We start from the raw sequence: 22258 nt of genomic DNA, 5'->3' as shown, positions 1-22258 counted from the left end.
CTGAAATAATCGTGTTTATATTTATTCTGCTTCAGTTACCAGTAAACATACACAACTAATTCATTCTAAGCTTTATGAAATATAAGCAGTTGAGTTTAGCGAACTTTTATAATTAGTTAAAATGTATTTAAGCGTTAAAATTATAGTTTGTGCTTAGTTTAAAGTTAGCGTTTGCAACAGCGGTCACGTAGTTACGAGTAAAACAACAAGTTTTATTACTGTGTTGAAATTTGTAATTAATTTAACACGTTTAAACTGTTAACAATAGTTTATTAGTTGGAGACTATGCGTGATACCAATGCCTGGGTAAATAAATCAAGCTTTAATTTCTCTAACTAATAAATGTATCTACTGGTATGTTAAAAACACTTTCAATGGTGCAGTGAAAAGGAAATAGAAAGGAAAAAAGAGATTCGAAAATGAATTTCTATGAAACTGTTATGTACTTGCACATATTACTAACGATTTTAATGCATACAATACCTTTAATTAATATTAATGTATAGAAATATTATATAGTATATTAATATATACTAATGTATAGAAAATTAATAAACCATCTTATCTTTAATCTTCGGATTTAAGATCAAAAATATAATCCAAGTCTTTACATTGTCTCCTTTGATGCCCCGCTCAGATCATCCTAGTTTTGCCCATCAAGCGCACTACAATAGAGACACACCACATTTACCAGTTGGAGGCTCCTTTGCATAGGATGCCGGCTCTATTATGGCTACCGCAACGGCACCTTTTTCTGCCGTGAAGCAGTATTGCTTAAGTATTACTGTGCTTAGGGCGTCGTGACTAGTGAAATTACTGGGCAAATGAGACTTAACATCTTATGTGTCAAGGTGACGAGCGCAATTGTGCATTACAATTGCGTTCGTCACCTTCGTTCAGAATTTTTGGGCTTTTCAAGAATCAGGGCATATCAATTCCCATCAGCTGAACTTTCTGCTCGTCTCGTCCCTTACAGTCATAAAAAAATATATGGCACCAGAAGTCATTATGTATAAAAATGTTGGCCGATATTTTGCTACAGGGTATGAATATTTGTGTACCAAAACCTGTAGTAAAATCGGTGGCAGATCATAGTCAGTTAAAACAAAAATTCAAATTACGGAACCTTCTTTAAGTGGCCGAGAAAAACCGATGCATGTTGTTCAGAACCGATAGCTACTAAGCTACGAAATAACTGGAGAGTGTCGTAAACTGTGCTCCTTAACTAATGTGCTGATCTTCCAGGCGAATAGAAAGATTCCGAAGGACATTGAGTATTGTTAGCGCCTGAAGTACTGTTTAGGAACCTAGGAAAGAAAAGAAGTCCAACAATCCCACCTTGCACAGAACTTGCGCCACTGAATTGATAAGGTTGTTAACTTTTTTTTACTGGCATTTTACTTGTCAGGCGTAGCCCTGACCAGACTCATGGACGTCAGCCCTAGTCCATCCGATACCCAAAAAAGGTGAAAGCCCGAATCTGGCTAACTTAATACACCAATTGTTGTTACGTCCCTGCTTCTCAAAGTCGTACATTGTGGTACAACTTTTATATTATATATATATATATATAATATAAAAGTTGTTCCACATATATATATATATATATCTACAGTGTAACCCAATCAATGGAGTTCATCGGCTGTTGATCTTCCTATAACACTAGATTGAATGTCTCCAATATTCAAAATGGCACTACTAACAAAGGGACCCTATATAGAATAGCCATGCATGGCTCTCTCGGTAAAGCGTTGACCACTTGGAAAGGTTTAAGGATTTGAATTCTAATTAGCATAAATACATATACATATATTATCCAGTAAAAATACCTGCTAAATATTTTTTAATAGTTGCTTCATAATCATTACCAGCTTCAATATTACCAGCTATTTGTAAGCCTATAAATTTTGCGGGACCAATCTTACCCTGTATAAGATCGAGAAAATCTGTATCTATCATCTATTCTACTGTGTATGTACACTTACATCGAATCAACAGTGACACCGGGTTACTGGTTCCTTTGCCCTCGCTATTGGCTGCCATACAAGTATAGTCTCCGGCAGCCGCTCGCGTGACGCTCTGCAGCACCAGACTCTGTGCGCTGAGGATCACTCCAGCCGCCTCGTTGTGGTAGATTTCATTGTTCTGCATGAAAAAAAATATGATTTTAGTTTCACACATAATGTTATCTAGCCCTAAATTAGACAATATTAGGTATAGCATGTATAAACTTTGAGTGCCGGATAACGATACATTCAATATAAGCCTAAATTCAAGTCGTTCTCTTACGTATTATGTTATACTGTGAAAAAAAAATATATTTATATTCCAAACATTCACCATTTTCAAGATTCATCCCTCGTCCAAGTGAACTGATTGATACCTGATTTTTAAATGAGACAAATCTCGATGTATACTTCCAAAAATTTTTTTTTTCCAAATCGAATCAAAGACATGCGATTTAGGTGATAAACATTAAAAAATCTCTAAAAGAATTGCTAATAAAAATCAGTAATGACCAATTATGTCAATATGTTATGATAAAAAAATTGATATAAATTAAATTTTCATATAACTTCAGTACCAATCTAACGTATGATATCAAAACAACGAATAGGAAAAATAAAAATAAACGTTCAATAAAAATTGAGTCCACTTAAATCTGACATTTGAAATTTTCGCAGAATTGAATTCCATGAAATATTGACTAAGTATGACTGACCCAGTTAGTCGGCACAATTATTAGTTTTGCAGAAATTGTTTGATGAAATGTAACAAATGTGGTGAAAGAAATAGAATACAATAGAATAATGAAACAAATAAAAACCCTTTTGTAACCGATTCCAAAATAATTTTCTGCCATCTTCAATTTTTGTATGTGCACTCAGGGAACATTTCTCAACGCGAAATATGAAGAACAATATTTGGCGATGACGTTTTTAGATCATTGCCAAATGCGATCAATGTTCTCAAAATAATAAGATGTAAACAATTTTTTATGTTTTTAAAGCAATTAATCTGACATCTGGGATTAAATATAAAAATAAAACTGAAAACAAAATTTTATGAACGATGCGGGACTCGAACCCTCTCACGTTCCGTGCGAGTGCTCTTCCAACTGAGCCAACCGTTCGAGTGACGTATCGTTGATAAAATCTTGTATGCTTTGTTCAACTTTCAGGTTGGTGCTTCATCTACAAGATTTACTTTATCCCAATATTTGCATACTAGGAAATTGTCTTGAGATATCGCTCTTGCAAATCTAAGCAATTTGTTATGTTTTAAAAGTGATAAGTGAACCTTCACTTCTGGAAAGAAGTACACAAGTAAATTTTGAAACCAACATTTTATGAACGATGCGGGTCTCGAACCCGCGACCTCTCGTTCTCGTCTCGTTCCGTGCGAGTGCTTAGCCAACTGAGACAACCATTCGATAGACGTATCGTTGATAAAATTTTGTATGCTTTGTTCAACTCTTAATGTTTTAATCTGCAATAGCAGAAAACAGTGATCAATCTCTTAATCTTAAAACTCATACTCAATATATTATAAAGCTGCAGTGTTTGTTTGTTTGAACGCGCTAATCTCTGGTACTACTGGTCCGAATTGAATGATTCTTTCAGTGTTGGGTAGTCCATTTATCGAGGAAGGCTATACTTTTTTTCAAAATTAGGGATCCGTAATAAAATTGCTATTTTGCAACACAAGGTGTAAAATCGAAAACCTATTTTTGCGTGCGCTGCAAAAACTATTGACAATAGAACAAAATGATGTACAGGCTATAATATAGGCAATATTTTATTACTTATAAAACTATCGCGTGAATTATACTTTATATGGCAAAACAACGTTTGCCGGGTCAGCTATACTCAATATAAGGCTTGTTGGTTGACACACGACTAAGCAGAAAAGTGTGCTTAAATTGTCTTTAAGCACACTTTTGCCGTTCCACTGTCAGACTGCGAATGATATGTCCATATGTATAGATTGTCATTGTTAATACCGAATATTGCAATTTGCCACTTACCTGACATTATCTCTTGTTAGTCATTGTTAATGTTAACAATAATTGACGACTCAATTTAAGTATAATAATTAATTTATTATTAACTTTATATTAAAATGCTTTTATTATGACATTTTATTTAGCTTTCTGCACTTTTCCTTCATGTTTACTTTGACAAATCTCTCGCTCTTCCATGAACGCAATGTATTTGAAAAGGAAACAAAAGTTTTCGCATACAGATTACCTACTCTATATTTCCAAAATATAGTATCGATAATAATATAAATAAGAAAAGTATTTATTCAAACAAAACAAATCATATGACTATAATTATAATACTATGATAACATTAAATTAAAACCCTCGTTAAGGGGAAGTGTACCAAGAATACTGGCCATATAATTATACAAATAATATTATACGAATTTAATTCAAAAGCGTTTGTTTTTTACTTTGTAATTATCTATATAATATATTGTATAATATTGTCCAATTTATTATTCAAACAAAACAAATCTTATAACTATATTTACAATTCTACGACTACATAAAATTGAAACTATCATTACGTGGAAGCGTACCAAGAATACTGGCAGCATTACCGCGTTGGATAGCAAGGCTGATCCGTTGACCGAAATAGCTGCCAGCGCATGGGATTGCATTCCAGTAGCCTTATTGAGGCGCGAAGATAGTATTTTGAACATTCTCCGCGCCTCTGGGCCCCACGGGCCAAGTGTCTCGACATCAAACGGCACAAAGATGTATGACTCACTGAGACCAACATATTTGCGACGCTTGACTTGGACATGAGAAGGAGCCAGAGTGTCGACGCAAGTAGCGTCCCACACCAGCGCCCTTCCCCGTGCCCAAGCCACCAGCGTCATTCCATCAGGACGCTTGCCATCGCGGCGGGTAATAATACCATTTGACTCTAAAACAGCTGGTATATTAAGAGCGGCAAATGCCCTGCAGATGACTTCATTAATGCTGGCGTGACGACTGATACGGCCTGCCGATTTTAGGCAGGATAATAATAAAATTATATAATAGGATTGTATAATATAAATGGTATTTGTTTGAGGCTCATTCTGATCGTTTCGACATGAAACTACCACCATTCGATGCGATATTAATCCTAGATGGTTTATGGCTATTTTTCGAATTCCAACTGATGATGAAGGAATCATTAACTTATTTCCTTTTAAAATTCGCCCAGCGAAGCGGGCGGGATCGGCTAGTTATATGTATATGTTTATTACGTACACCGTGAAACCAGACCAAGCGATGTGTTTTCGGATTCGCCTTCACAGTACACTCGAAGTACACGTCGTCTCCTTCTTTGATCTCGTCCGGGTTCAGGTTTGATCCCATTCGGAGGTCCACAATAGGAACATCTAGAATGAAAATGCAATAAAAACACTATTCTTGTTCACCAATGACATTGTATATTTATATATGAGGTTATCCTCATTGTTGTTCACTATATATTTTTTCAAACTCAAATATAAATATTTTTAATCAAAATAGGATGTGACATCACTTATTAAAAGTCAAAAAACAACCACCCATTCCAAAGAGAATGCCTTAGACTTGAGAAGAATGGGGCAACCATATCAGCGGGCTTTTTTTTTTTTTCAAAAAATATATTTACCAAGTAATTTTGCAATTAAACTTATTATTTAATTGTCAAGGGTGGTTGCTCCATTCGCAATCTGTGAAATCATTAAGAAAGTCATTTGTGTTATATTTAAACTTTACCAAAAAAACGTTCTTTAACAATTCTTTTGAATATCGTACTATTTTTGTTTTGAACATTTTCTGGGATCTTGTTGTAAAAGCGAAACGCATATATAAAATCACCCCACAAAAGTCTTACTAACTCAACTTAGCCGAGTAGTAGGCATAAAAGTTTATGTTTGTTCGTCATGTTAACATAATGTTTGTCCCAGTTTCTAGCAAATTCCTCAATGTGCTTATGAACATATAAAACATTATCAAGAATATATTAAGAAGCAACAATCAAATTAGTTTATTTCTTTAAATTTTTCTCCTTTAGGGCCTAGTTTATGCATAGTGTTCTAACTTTTTTTTCTATCCAAATTAAGAATACCTTACTATCGATGTCGCACTATCTGCACAAAAGAGGATTCTTAGGCTAGATTATAGAGCGTACTAAGATTTTACTCAGACTTTACTTACGTAAAACTTAGGTGAGCGAAAGCTTAATAATTTATTTCGTTTTTATAGTTATTTGACAGCTGACATTAAGCTGAGCGCCAAGATAATCCAATACAAAAGTTAAGTTCGCGTTTTATCGCACTCAGTAAAGTTTTACGTAAATTAAGTCTGAGCAGTCTAAGTACGTGCTATAAATCTCAGACTTAATATGTACCTAATTAGGTTTAACTTGCACCTATTTTGATACAAAAAAGTCTCATCATTAGACCTTGATATCATGGAATAATTTAGACATAAGTAAAAGAGAAATAATAACCACCTTATCGCACATCGGTTTGCTATACCACGAGAGCGTGGTCCTATTCAATTTCTTCGTGAATGCATGCTATCACAAGAGCGCTATTCTCATTTGATAATAAGTTTTTTTTTTATGGAAAAGGAGGACAAACGAGGTCAAGTGATCAGCGCCGCCCACATTCTCTTGCAACACCAAAGGAATCTCAGGAGCGTTGCCGGCCTTTAAGTAAGGTGTACGCGCTTTTAGGTAATCACCCTCACTTACTGCCGTTCCCAATATTCATTTTATCTCTTACTTGGGATAAAAATCGTAACTATCGTTGACTTTTCCGTCCCAATGAACTTATCGACGGTAACTCACCTTATCCGTACACGCTGTCTATCAATGGGACGACATATAGCTTTCCAGCGATATAAGTTTGTATAGAAATTTCAATTTCAATTCACGCGTCCCAATATAAGGCGATAAGAATGACTTATCGGGTATATGGAGAGAGCTTCAGATTATTGACTGCTAATTACTGACAGTAGAAGGTAGTAATTTATCTCTATCTGTAGATAGTATGTTGGGAACGGCTGTTAGTGATCTAGTTCCTTAAGTAAATTGAGTATCACTTAATGACTGTTGCATTTGAGTGTGATGCTTTTGTGCATCATTTAATTTAAGATTCCAACCACCTAGAATACTTGATAAAGAGCATACTAACTAACGTGTAAAACATATTGCTTACAAGATACCATTTCACTCCTCAAAACACCCCGTCACCAATCTGCATTACACAGATACCAATATTGAGTGTGCAAACATCCCTGTTGCTTCGGTGTTTGTAAGCACAAACATTAATTCATTACGGAAGTTTGTTTGTAACAGAAATTTCTCTAAATATCACCGAAAAGCAAATATATTCATAACATTTAAGTTGAAAGTAAACTCACAATGCACATTCAGTCGCCACTTGTCCTCTATGCTGGAGTCGGGAATGTGTTTGTTCTCAGCGCGACACGTTAAGTACTTTCCGTCATCCTCGACGCTGGGCACCAAACTTAAAACACTCAGCGTCTCGTTGTTCTCCGAGAACTGAAATGTAATATCTATTAGCGCTCGGATCTGGAAGGGTTGTTGTCATATCTGTCTATAACACTTTCCAAGCAACTTCAAAAGATTTTATTGGACATTTTTTCAAGGTTAATATTAATTTTGACTTTTTCTTTCTGCTTTAGGATGCCGGTGCATGCTAGGTTGGCAGTGTGAGGCAGAATATGTCAGTATACTTGCGTTTAGATTTTAAAGGCACCGTAGCAAGTGAAATTATTGAGCTCTTATTATTCACCACAAAATTTTCGTACATTTTGTAAGCTATTACGTCATACTCGATTTCAGATCAAAGTTGTTTGTCTTAGCCCAAATTAGTTGAAATATGTGACAAAAAAAAATACTAATTTCAGCATTAGTAATAATAAAATCAAATTAGTTAAAATTCTCAATACAGCTATACAATTACAAATTTATAATATCTAGATCTTAAACAATTGAATTTCTAATATAGCCCTAAGATAATATAGAAACAATAGTGGTTCCTTTACCGTGAAAATTTTGCCTTAATCAGAGCTTAAACTTTAAAAGCCTATTAACAGCCGTAAGACAAAGACTAAAGTAAAGAAAAGATGAAGAAAAAGCAAAAAAAGCATTCCATTATGCCGTAAGATAGCACCGGGTAATGAATGCGATACTGTTACTAGCGCACTAATTAATTTACACCTTACTGAGCGGAGTCGGGGAGTAAAACTAGCATACTAATGAGGGAAAAATCATTCATTATTCATTCATTATCATGGCCGCTAACTTGCTTCAAGATAATGTTTTGTAAGAGGGAATTACAATATTGTTTTATGATAACGATTGCCTGTAGAGTGGGGATTTAGTAATCAAGAAAATACTACTAAATCCCTAGTCTAGGCAAGTCCGATTCGCAAATTGGACTAGCTTATGAAAGTACCAAATACCATCGAACAAGATAACTATAACTGCACTTTACCAGTGGGAGGCGCTTTTGCACAGGCTGCCGGCTAGTTTATGGGTACCACAACGGCGCCTATTTCTACCGTGAATCAGTAATGTGTAAGCGTTACTGTGTTGGTTGAAGGGTGCCGTAGCTAGTGAAATGACTGCGCAAATGAGACTTAACATCTTATGTCTCAAGGTGACGAGTGCAATTGTGGTGTCGCTCAGAATTTTTGGGTTTTTCAATAATCCTGAGAGGCACTGCATTGTAATCGGCAAGGCTTATCAATTACCAATTCAAAATTATTGGTCTTGTTTCTTATTTTCATAAAAAAAAATTATAATGATATAAATACTTTTTGGAGAAACATATTTTTATTTGTAACTAAACATACCATTAAATTTTTTGTAGTCAATGTCTTGAATTGGATTTTTGTCGTTAAAGCGACAATCGTATTATGCACTTTTTAAAATATCAGCTGCAGGTAGCTGTTGCCAAACGTATGGAGTCAAGCAAATAGGATGCCTATTGGTTACCCTATAGGTGCGGAACTAAATATTAACCCCCTTATTCATAATGGTTCGCTAACTTTAAACAGCCGCTTAGGAGTGTTTTTTCTCACTCTGACTTAGGTCAATAGAAGAAGACAGAGTAAGAATTAGCAATGCTTTAAGTTAGCAGACTATTATGAATAAGGGGGTAAGATACTAACATTGAAATAAAAATGCTTTCTAAGGCGCGCGCATGGCATCTTGCTTTATTAATATATAACAGGCCAAAAACCACAGAGGTTTATCCGGAATGTTAGAAAAAATACTTTTATGGCCTACAATTAATATTAACTTATACATGCACAATTTAATAATATACTATAAAAACAATACAGTTATGTACAACAGGTAGATATTAACAGTAATAAGTAACAGCTTTTTAATGGGTATCAAAGGAAGATAATTTTGATTTAAATTTTGTATTTATTATTATCTCAAAAATACCACTATATCTGGTAATTATCATTCAATAGTCTTAGCTTGATGCTTTCTGTTAAATCATTACTAAGTTTATCTCTATAAAGATTATCCTATTGGTCAGAGTAACTGCAAATAACAGACACACAATAAATAAAACAACACAAGCTCAGACAATACGGGAATGCCCATAAAAGAACGCAAAAACCCCTCGAGCGTCCACAAAGAGAATCAATTAATTAGCCAACAATAGACACATGACTTACGTTTTTTGCCATCCGCTTGAGTTGTCTATTGTTCTTCCACCAGGACACGGCCGCTTCAGGCCGCGAGCCGCTCGTCTTACATTCCACCTCGTATCTCTTATCTGCTGAGACCTGTCGCTCCTTTGTAAGTATGTTCACCGTTATTGGCTTCACTGTGAACAGATTGAAAAATCGCCCTTAAAAACCTATGCTTCGAAAGTTAAACAACGCGTCTTAAAGTAAATTGTATGTCTTAGTAAACAGTAGGAATAATGATATCACAGAAAAACCGACAGTTTAATTTTAGAGCTCCTGTCTCCCTACTGTAGTAGTTTCCCAGTAATTTCACTGGCTACGGCGCGCTTCAGACCGAAACACAATAATGCTTACACATTACTGCTTCACAGCAGAAATAGGCGCCGATGTGATACCCATAATCTAGCCGGCATCCTGTGCAAAGGAGCCTCCCACTGGTAGAATACTTTCAATACTTTCAAATTCAAATTCAAATATTTTTATTCAAAATAGGATTTAAAATCACTTATTGAACGTCAAAATCTACCACCCATTCAAAAGAGACTGCCTCAGACCTGAGAAGAATGGGCGCAAGAAACTCAGCGAGCTTTTTTTTAATATAAAATATGGATTACAATGTAATATCGTACAATAAACATGTATAATTAAAGAGCCCGAGGGTGTTCGCTTTATTCCCAGTCCGTGGTGTCATTAAGAAAATCGTTTATGCTATAATAACCTTTCCCACACAAACGTTTTTTAACAATTCTTTTAAATTTCGTAACACATTTGTTTTGTACATTTTCTGGAATCATATTGTAGAAGCATATACATCGCCCAACAAAAGACTTACTAACTCGATCCAACCGAGTAGTTGGCATAACAAGTTTATGTTTGTTCCTCGTGTTAACATTATGAATGTCACAGTTTCTAGAAAATTCCTCAATGTGCTTATGAACATACAAAACATTATCGAAAATGTATTGAGAAGCAATAGTCAAAATGTTTATTTCTTAAAATTTTTATCTTAATGATTCTTTAGGACCTAGGTTATAAATCGCGCGAATAGCCCTCTTCTGCAGCACAAAGATAGTATTAATATCGGCCGCACTGCCCCATAACAATATACCATAGGACATAATACTATGAAAATAACTAAAGTATACTAATCTCGCCGTATCTATGTCAGTTAACCGTCTAATTTTCTTAACCGCATATGCTGCAGAACTAAGCCTATTCGCCAATCCTTCAATATGTAATACTAGTAGACTATGTTCAAATTGTTATAATTTAGCTTCATAATAATTATAACATACACGAACACGACTAATAATATTCTAACAATGTTCCTTCGGAGCTTTATATTTGATTTATTGTTGTTTCTGATGTAATGTCCTTGGCTGCGTTACTTTATTAGTCGCGCTGTTTCAATTATATTGTGTTAATACTAATGAGTTTCTTTCTAATTAATATTACAAGCTCAACAATATCTTCAATTTCAATGCTTTATTAAAATTTAATTAAATAGATATGTGTGAACCTATAATAACTTTAATAATTATTTTGTAGTATCTAGAAATAATAATTTCTTACATATAATTATTGGATCTACTTTAATTAGTTGGTAATTATAACTACGTTTAATTCGAAGACACTTCAAGAATCTGGAAAAGACGTCATATTGGAAGGCTTCTTTGCACAGGATGCCGGCTAGATTATGGGTACCACAACGGCGGCTATTTCTGACATGAAGCAGTAATGTGTAAGAATTACTGTGTTTATGTCTGAAGGGCGCCGTAGCTAGTGATATTACTGGGCAAATGAGACTTAACATCTTATGCCTCAAGGTGACGAGCGCAGTTTGTAGGTTGAGTCTCGTGCCAGATTTTGGCGAGACAACACGTCCTGAGGATGCCTCGTGTAGAGCCGATACACGTGTCGAATTGTTTTATAAACAAATATTGGCACTAAAGAAAACTTAAATCATTTGTATAATTTTAATATTCAACTGCTTGAAATAAAACAAATATTTCATATCATTCCGTTGTAATGATATGTTTTAATGATAAAGTTGTGATAAAAAGTACGATACAAATATTAAATACAAATTTTAAAATTATTGTCATGAAATTTAGTGTGTTGAAAACCAACAAAACCGTTTTATATTTTTTAAATATAGTTCAAATTCTCTGATATCTATCAGGTAGTTACATTTTATTGTTTTAGATTAAAATAATAATAACATTGGCATACTTTTACACAAATTATCTTCACAATTAAAATTTGAAAAATAAAATTTTATGATGCGGGATTCGAACCCACGACCTCCGGCGTTCCGTGCCGGTGCTCTAACCAACTGAGCTAACCATTCGAGTACCGCCTCGTTATAAAATTCTGTTTGCTTTGTTCAACTCTCAGATTGTGGCTTCATCTACAGGATCTACTTTACAGTTGATAACCTGCTCAACCCCAATATTTGCATATTAGGAAGTTGACTTGAGATGTCGCTCTTGTAAATCTAAACAATATGTTATGTTTTTAAAGTGATAACCCTCACTTCTAGGATTAATACACAAATAAAATTTGAAAAACAAAATATTATGAACGATGCGGGATTCGAACCCACGACCTCCGGCGTTCCGTGCCGGTGCTCTAACCAACTGAGCTGACCGTTCGAGTCCCGCTTCGTTATAAAATTCTGTTTGCTTTATTCAACTCTCAGGTTGTGGCTTCATCTACAAATTATCTTGTCCCAAACTAGGCATTGTAACTACGGATGCAAGACACCGATATATTTTACTATATACCTACTTACTTAAACGTAGTATCATACGATATAAACAACCATGATTTGAAAATCCATATATAAATATTTGCACCTACCGGAATTCGAACCTCTAAGCTCAGTAAGTCGAGTCATTAGTCCCTGGGCTATATGGGCCGTCAAAAACAATTAACATATTCGTAAGAAGTATAACTTACACACAATTAATGATATGTAGGTACTTACAATTAATATCGAGAATAAGAACTTTGGTCTCCGGCGGAGCCAGGTTAGTGTTGGAGGCCTGGCAGACCAGCCTCGCGTTGAGATGCTGCCGGCCCACGTTGGGGAAGGTGAGCGTGTTGACGGTGATACCATCTGGACGCTGCTCGAACGAGTCGTCGATCACGACGTTCTCCAGGTACCACGTTACCCGGGGCCGTGGTCTGCCTGTCGTTTAACAAAGCATTAAAGCTAGACTTCTTACCACCTCATTGCCTAAAATTTGTGAATATGAGAGATATTATGCATAAATATATTTTATCTACACCCATGCTTTCAATCCTCTATTAAAAATTCTAATACAGTTAGTTTATTGCCAACATTATAACACCCAATGTCCTGGTAACCATTACATCATCCAAACGAGTGTTGTAATGAAATTCAATACAACATTACAACACTCGTTTGGATGATATTATGGTTACTAGGACTGGCTTTTTTATGTTAGCAGCAAGCTAACTGTTTCAGAATATTTTATAGAGGATTCATATTATGGGTGTAGATAAAGTCTTGTATGCAACTGTTGGTAATTAAGTATTAAAACACTCATGTGATACTATTATCAATATAAACACACATTCGTGTTTTAGTACACAACAGTTGCATAAATAACTATTAAAATCTAGATTGATGATTATAGCTGCAAAAATAATATTTTGATAGAATGGGATAATTATCAGAGAATTAAATAACCATCATTCGTAATGATGCATTGTGTTACTTGAAAGCACAAAATGCGACAAACGGCAACGTTATCAAATTCAATGCACGAATTAAGAAGTGTTTGTTGAAAAACAATGGCCTAAATTAAATCGTAATTGACATAAAGGATGTGGTGTCATTGTATGAGTTATAGTTCATACATATCTTAATATATATATATTACGTGACACGTTGTTTGTCCGCGATGGACTCCTAAACTAATAAACGGACTTAACTTAATTACTTCGTGGAGTGCAGTTTAGTACAACTTGAGAGATAGGATATTTTTATTTCGACCCACACGGGACCCATAATTATTTTTATATCCTATATTTGTTTTGTATTGAGATATTTTCTGTGAGATAATTTATTGACGCACTGTTTGCCAGTTCTGCTGTGAAACAATTTCATTATAAAAATATTTATTTAAAAACTTCTCGATCTTTTGAAAAATTATGGACAAATTCATAAAAAAACAATATTTTGTTTATTATTTTGTACAGTACAACGTCTGTAGGGTTAGCTAGTTATAATATATATCTTAATAATATACATAAATCCAGTGTCCTGATGTTTGTTTCCAGTGAATTCCTAACCTAAAGAACGAATTTTAATGGGGATTACTTCGGAGTGCAGTTTAGTCCCACTTGAGAGATAAAATAGTTTTTATTATATTTTGGGACCCACAATTATTTATATTTCCAATATTTGTTTTGTACTGACATAATATTTTCTATGAGAGAATTTATTGACGCACGGTTTGACAGCTGTTCTGCTATGAAACAATTTCATTACATCAATAGGGAGCATATTTTACGAAATAATTCTTGATGTTATGAAATATTATTGACAAATTCATAAGAAAAGTATTTTATTTATTATGTACAGAACAACGTCTGTCGAGTCAGCTAGTACGTTTAAGAATATTTGAAAAAAAAAAGAACTGCGTAACAGAAAAGCGACTAACAATTTTTAACAACAAATTATATAGGAGATATTGTTTTGTGAATTTTAACTGATAATATGAAATCAAATCAATATCACTTTATTCATGTAGGTCACGGAAATGACACTTATGAATGTCAAAAAATTATTTCTCTAATTGAATTATTATATATCGTCTATATATTACATAATAGACCACAAAATTATGGTCGCCGAAACTTTTTTAAGAATATTCGATAATTTTAAACTGAATATTGTGGTAAAATTAAAACATGAAAAAGGGAAACATTTTCGAAGTAAAAACTTCATTAGCGGCGTTGAGCCCTTTTCTTGGATGGGTATAAAATGTTAAACTCGCGTCAGGACAAATGACCTGATCGAAACTTCGTAATACAATTATTCTGCAGTGTTAAATTTTTTTATGAACTATAATTTTTCATTTTTGTGTACGATAGCGCAGTAAATGAATAGTGTATTGAACCACTTAAATGCTAGTACTTTTATACTGACAATTCGTGCGAAATTATTCCCTAACCATTCCAAAATATTAAAAAATGCATAACGTTAATGTTCAAGATTTCACTTCTGCTAGCAATGCCGGAGTGCAACCGGTTTTTTTTATTTACTAAGGTTTTTTTTTTACTATCTTGCAATATTTAGTCAAGCAGGATGAAGTTTAAGCTTAAAGCTTAGTCAATAAGTCGGTAGAGTTGAACTTTGGAACTGTCCGAGTTAAGTTATTATTTGTTTGGGCTTATATTATAGTTTTCGTGTAGTAACTTCGTCATATTTTGTGAAAAAGTCATCGAATATTTGTCATAGGTGTAATTATGATTTCTTAGAAGTAGATTAAGCATCTAAACAACACCATGAAAGCTCTGAATTTTGACTTCATCAGAGCTAAAACAGACCGTCATAATATAGTCCCGATATTAATCCACTGGATTATTATTCACTAGCTGACCCGGCAAACGTTGTTTTGCCTTATAAATTATTTTTAGAGTTTTTTGGACATTGCTTTATTTTTCTAAAATAAACGTATCCTAAGTTACTCCTTATTACATCAGCTACCTGCCAATAAAAGTAGCTGGACAGACAGACAGACAAAAATTGTAAAAAATGTTATTTTGGTGTATAAGTATTCATAATATACATTTAGTAAAAAACGGCTATTTCAATATTACAAACAGACACTCCAATTTTATTTAAATGTATAGATAATTCACACAATATTTTTATAAATTATAGCCTATATGTTATTCTGGTGTGTAAGCTATATTATTGCAAAGTTTCATCAAAATCCATTCTGTAGTGTTAGCCTTAAAGAAGTTCAAACATACATCCGGACATACAAACTTTCACAATTATAATATTAGTAGGATACTCAGTTTTAGTGAGCATTGTATGCTCTAAGCGACATGATAATTTGAAGTCTATAGAACAATCCAAATAAATCGTAAAAAATCGAAAAGTAGATGTATTAATACGCAAGGAATATCAATCATGTGAACGCGATGTAACAGGGTGGTCTGTCCGAATAAGTGTTATCGAATGAAACAACGATACTCAAGATAATAGTTGATATAACTCCGATAAAGGGCAAGGGCGTTACTTAATGACTCCAACTTGATTTATGAATATAACTACAGTAATGGGAATGTATTCGAATTCCGAAACTGTTATTATAAATCACGCTGCCTACTACGATTTATCGACTCAGATGCGATCTAATTATTTATTTGTTTAAGATAATTCATTTTTTTGTCTTAATTAGAAACAAATATTTTCTGTTTTATGTTATTAATATAACATTGGATATAGGAATAGTAACTGAATGAAATGGTAACTACACTAGCCTGTAAAAGTAAGTATCACACTTTTAAAATTGCAATTAACTTTTTAAGTACACAAGATATACTTTCGAAATGAAGAGTCCTCTTCATTTCGTAGAGGAGTTTAATTTTGTATATAAAAACGTCATAGTCGGTAACCTTAACAACATTAATAAGAAAAATATATGATATTACCAACAAATATAATGTCCAGAGTCTCGGAGAGAATGTTCAAAATACTATCTTCGGGCCTCAATAAGGCTACTGGAAACCCAAGCGCTGGTTGCTAGCTCGGTCAACGGATCAGGCAAGCTATCCATAAATATAATGTAATATAATATATTTGATATTACTTATAAATTTAATGTTCTGGCCAACAATATTAAAGTTTTGGATAAGAATTCACTTCACCTTCTTGGAGCTCCATTATATCCTGTTTTAATTCCAACGATCTTAGATGATCACATCAAAAAATTTAATAACGTTTCGGACAGATTATTTAAAATTAATTCTCATATGGCCCTATCTATTATTCGGTCTTGTTTATTTGTTCCAAATTTAACCGTTATGGAAATTTCCAAATTTACTTGATGTAATCCATATTTCACTTAAAAATATTTTAGAGACCGTTTTGAATTGCACGTTTACGGATCGTGCATGGTCTCAAGCCTCTTTACCGCTACGATTTGATGGTTTGTGTACTCGCAAAGTTTCGGGCGTTGCCTTAACAGCATTTCTATCTTCTGTTCATAGTGCGCAGCCTTTGGTTACTAGAATTGTAAATCATGTACCAGGTAACTCAGAGATTGCGTATTTGCACGAACCTAACAATGCTTGGCTAAATATTGCAAATATTCAAAATTTTCCAGACGATTAAATGTGTCAAAAAGCATGGGACGCACTTCTTTGTAAGTCAGCCTTTGATGATCTTTTGATCTCATCTACTGACAGAACAGAGCGTACTCGTCTTTTGGCCGTGACACAAAATAAAACTATATTTACAATACATAGTCATAGAATTGTAAATATAGTTATAAGATTTGTTTTGTTTGAATAAATAAGAAAAATAGTCCTTTTCGAATGTCAATTTTACCATAATTTTTTTTTGTTTTATATTCAAATTTTTTTTGGTCAGTGAGTCTTGGTACAAAAGCTAAGTAAGACCACAATACATAGACTTTATTTGTCATGCCACTTTCACCTGAAGAATATGTTACCCTAACATCATCATCATGACTTTTATGGAATTAGCCATCAGTATGCGTCGTAGTCCAAGAACCATTCTTGGGTGTGACCTTAGGAACGGTTCAGAAGGAGAAGCGAAGGTACGAAGAAACCATCTGAGGAGACGTTTTAATAGTTGAAGTGCCTGAGAAGAGCACTATATTGTTCCCACAGTGTTGACAAATCGCTACCTAAATGCAACTGAAATCCACCAACACCTTCTTCAGAGCTAAAGTATAATGAGAAAAAGACTCGGTCAAGCAAATCTGAAACCCCAAGACCGGCAGGTGGCCCAAGCTAGAGAGAGAGCATCGAGTAGTGAACTGTGATACGTTCGTGAGCATAATGAATAAGAATTTTATTCACAGATGAGTCTCGATTCTCACTTTATAATTCTGATGGAAGGGAAAGTGTCCATCCGGGTGTGATTCCAGCACGGTGACTGGCAAATCTTAAGAAGGACGCACAGTTAGTAGCAATTGAAAATGACACTCTGAAATTGGAAAGATATACCCAAGCGATTCTCAATGAGTATCCAGGGCCGTATTTAGCAAATATGGGTGATGGAGCGATGCTGATGCATGAAAATGTCCGGCTACACACGGCGCAGGTTGTGCAAGAATATATTATTCAGGAGGTTGATATCGCGGAATGGCTAGGCCATCAAGAAATACTAATCTCAGGGTCAAGGAGGCTAGTAAGCTGCAGACCATCACCTATCATCCTCAAGGCACTTAAACTTCCCCAACATGGCCTCGAAAAACTTCTATTCAGTATGTCAAAGTATTTCGAAGCTATTATGGTTCAAGGAGGCAATACCAGATAAATAAATAATATCATACTTTTAAATATTAATTCAGTTTTTTAACACTAAGCTAAAGATGGCTATTTTATAATTTTATCTTTTATTATGTTGAAAATATTACAAAATAATGTAAAGTATCTAAGGAAGAGTGTAATTGAAGAGTGCAATTCCAATGCCAATCAATACTTTGGGTTTTTCAAGATTCTTGAGCGGTACTGCATGTAAATTAGATAATCACCTACTGTCGGATGAACGTCATTCTAGTCTCGTCACTTGATTCCGAGAAAAAAACCGTCTGATGCTGCAAATGTTGCATAATTATATAGGATCATTCAAAATATTAGTATTATATTAGCTGACCCGACAGACGTTGTTCTGTAAATATTAATAAATAAAATACTGTTTTTTATGAATAGGAAATAAAAATAATTATGGGTCCCAAATAGAAATAAAAAACTATCCTGTCTCTCAAGTTGGACAAAACTGCACTCAATGAAGTAATTCCCATTTAAATCCCTTCATTAGTTAAGGAGTTAGCTGGAAACAAATATCAGTACACTGAAGCGTTCGGTATAAAAGATCCAGTTCAAAAACACAACACTCAAATAAAACTGTTAGTGTGTACCAAGGTACAGTTAACATGAATAACAGTCAACGAATGGTTAACATAAATAGCCTAGGAAGGCTGTTATTTATGTTTCAAAATTTGTAATTAATACGTCATTAAAAATATTAAATGCGTTTAATCTTATATTTTTTTATTTAATGCTCAGGATATCAACTATAACCTCTGTAGTAGTAATTTATACACTTTCAGTAGCTTGGGCAAAATTCCAACGCAAAATTTATCTCCAACAATAAATTTAGCAAAACCTGAAAGACACACATTACTGCAAGCGTAGTATCTCAACGATTATATCTTCCGAACCAAATCTGTATTCAAACCTTCTCTCTACCCACGTCAAGCCCAAAAACGATGATAAAATACAATTTATGAACACCAAAATGGCACAGTTGAATATTTGTTCGGAATTATAATTATAAGCTGTCAGTGATATTGATGTGAAGGGAACTCTGACGGACGTTCATTATCGGCAAAGCGCTCATAATTGATTCTCTTTGACAGAGAACTGAGTGTTTTTGTAGACAAATTGCAATTTTGCTGACACAATACATACTGATTACATAGCGATAAGATAACAGAAAAATATTTCGTAATTACGAGACAAATATGAGGAAACTAGCCTACCTTAATAAGTTTTGTCTACCTCAATATCTTGGTAACACTGAAAATTTTTAGAAAATGAAAAACGGCTTAATGTAGAAAGTTGCCTATACATTTATTGTTTTTCGAAGTTATCTCCTCAATCATGCGTTGCACAGCACTGATGTTATCTTCAGTAGTCTCTGTTAAAGAACGTCCCTCACGCGGATCATCATTGAGATTGCCACGTCCAAGCTTAAACTCGTTAAACCAATTGCAAATAGTGGCACGAGATGGGGCTTCATTAAGATTTGCTAATCGCAGCCTATCATAGCTTTGTTGTTGATTAAGCCCACAACGAAAATCCAAGGTTCATTTTCACGTGTAACAAGAGCTTAAGATTTGCCGCCAAATCACAAAAACAAATGACAAATGAATGCAATATACTACATTAGGTTACCAAAGAGTTCTAAATTGAAATTCAAAATAAGTTTTTATTAGCAATGTTTCTAACTGGCCAGTTCTAAACATTTTCAGTGTAACCCACGTATAACAGCGTAAATGGTAAAAGAACCCGTAACTGTGCATTACCTATGATATTAAATGCACTAACTGATGATCTTATATATATATATATATATATCTCTAGAAAGAAAAAACTTCAAAGTAAAGCTAAAAAATATCATATAGAAGCTAATAACCAGGAATACCTATAAAGTATATTGTAATATTATCACTATTGTGATTAAAATAATTATTGTAATGCGAACTTACTGCTCACACATAAACCTTAGATTTTTTGCTAGCATATCTTTACTAAGATAGTTTTGTTGATCAAATAAATAAAAAATATTGTTTTAAACAGAAATTAATATTATTTTGTTTTAAATTTAAAGAGAAAGCAAATTATATACAAAATTTGAAATGAAATCATCACAAACAAAATACATTTTCTAGAAGCTTACCTCCGTCGACTTCACAGATGAGTAGAACATTAGCACCTTCGTTATAAGGCTCTACTAGTTTCGTTCTGTCTCTTCTTTTAGCGTCATATATCGTTGGACGACTTGGAGGTACTGTTAAAATTAAAAATCTCTATGATTAATCTATTCCATACATCATGCACATCATACTGAGGCGCATATTTCATAGAGTAGAAAGTACACAGAGGCGTATGAGCATCGGTAGATTAAAAAAATAAATTATTGTTAAATGCCTGGAGCTGTAGCCGATGACCTATTTTGGCATGATATCGCTGGCATATAGCTGGCGCATTTGGGACTTACTGAGATAAGATATAAAAGCAGAAGCTATTGCTTAAGAAATTTGATTAATCTTTGGCACAAGAGAATTAAAAATCATAAAATTATAAATAAAATCACGTAAGTTACCAGGGAGCCTCATATGCTCATGATGCCGGCTAGATTATGGCTATCTTAACAGCGTCTATTACTGCCGTGAAACAGTAATGTGGAAGCACTACTGTATTTCGTTCTGAAGGGCGCCGTAGCTGGTGAAATTACTGGGAAAATGAGACTTAACATCTTATGTCTCAAGGTGACGAGCGCAATTGTAGTGCCGCTCAGAATTTTTTAGTATTTCAAGAATCCTGAGCGCACTGCATTGTAATGGGATGGCGTATCAATTACCACCTAGCTGAACGTCCTGTTCGTCTCAACGCTTATTTTCATTAAAAAAAGCGACGTGCACGCAGACAAACTCATGAGGATTGTGACTAGTTAAACACTCGAATAACACAACAAAACCGAAACATTGAAAAAGCATTATGCATTAATTGCCAAATGGCCGAATAGGGATTTAACATGATAGCTAGAAATCAATATTTTATTAAAACACAAGTCATACTTACTAATAACAGTGAAATTAACTTTGAGATTTCTGGTTGGCGAGTTCTTGAAGTCAACCCTGCATCTGTAGACTCCGGCGTCAGCTGCCATCACGTTGTCGATCATGAGAACCGCTGGAGTGGCGCCGCCCCGGAAGTACGCTCTGTTTCCGAACACCAGCGGAGAAGACCACAGCTTAGGTTGGTTGTAAGCTCGCCCGCGAATATCGTAACTGTCAATAAATATTGATTTTGTTCAAATTGTTTATGAAATGAGCTTGCGATGACTTAGAGCGAAATACATCACTAATATTATGATGGTGAGTCGCGTTGTTTATTTTTCAAATTTAAATTTAAATATTTTTATTCAAGATAGAAAATGATATCACTTATTGTAACTCAAAAAACTACCACCCATTCGTAAAAGTATGCCTCAGACCTGATAAGAACAGGCGCTAGAAACTCAGTGGGCTTTTTTTTAATTGATAAAAATATTGTTACAATATTATACCGTACAATGAAACTTATTATTAAATAGCCCGAGGGCGGTCGTTCCATTCCCAATTTTATATAATAATGCAACTTCTGATGTGTCTGTGCATTCGATTCCACACTCTTATAAATCCAAACTCTTAATCAGAACAGTACTTTCTTTTACTATTTTATGTGGAGTATTTCTTTAATTCATTCCTACAATTTTTTTAAGTTAGCACAGACAGTCATATAGTTCTGAAACTGTGGGATGGTCGGCGACGTCGTTGTCGTCAAGAGTTGAGTTGGAGGCAAAAAGAGAGCACAGAAGATGGGCTTTATCTTTTGCCGTATGGGACAGGGTTTAATTTCTCATGTGCAGTTACAGGGACGGCTTGTTGAAGTTACAAGCAGATTTCGACAACGCCCAGAATTTGCGTGTTCCAGTCGAGTAACTTTAAAGCTGCTCAC

General features: G+C 34.3%; 1 protein-coding gene across 1 annotated transcript in view; it reads right to left on the bottom strand.

The window, feature by feature from the left end:
* Nucleotides 1-22258, bottom strand: part of LOC126970949 (uncharacterized) — a 320824-nt gene that overhangs the window by 25310 nt on the left and 273256 nt on the right. Inside the window, exons 6-12 of the mRNA XM_050817094.1 lie at nt 21341-21549; nt 20436-20546; nt 12723-12926; nt 9719-9870; nt 7418-7559; nt 5270-5400; nt 1986-2145 (exon numbers count right to left, since the gene is read on the bottom strand). Coding sequence (XP_050673051.1) covers nt 1986-2145; nt 5270-5400; nt 7418-7559; nt 9719-9870; nt 12723-12926; nt 20436-20546; nt 21341-21549 — 1109 coding nt within the window. The remainder of the gene's footprint in view (nt 1-1985; nt 2146-5269; nt 5401-7417; nt 7560-9718; nt 9871-12722; nt 12927-20435; nt 20547-21340; nt 21550-22258) is intronic.

Source organism: Leptidea sinapis, chromosome 22 (assembly GCF_905404315.1).
Source record: "Leptidea sinapis chromosome 22, ilLepSina1.1, whole genome shotgun sequence".
NCBI classification, from domain to species: Eukaryota; Metazoa; Arthropoda; class Insecta; order Lepidoptera; family Pieridae; genus Leptidea; species Leptidea sinapis.
Note: the sequence above shows the minus strand (reverse complement) of the source record. Positions and strands in the feature narration are given on the sequence as shown.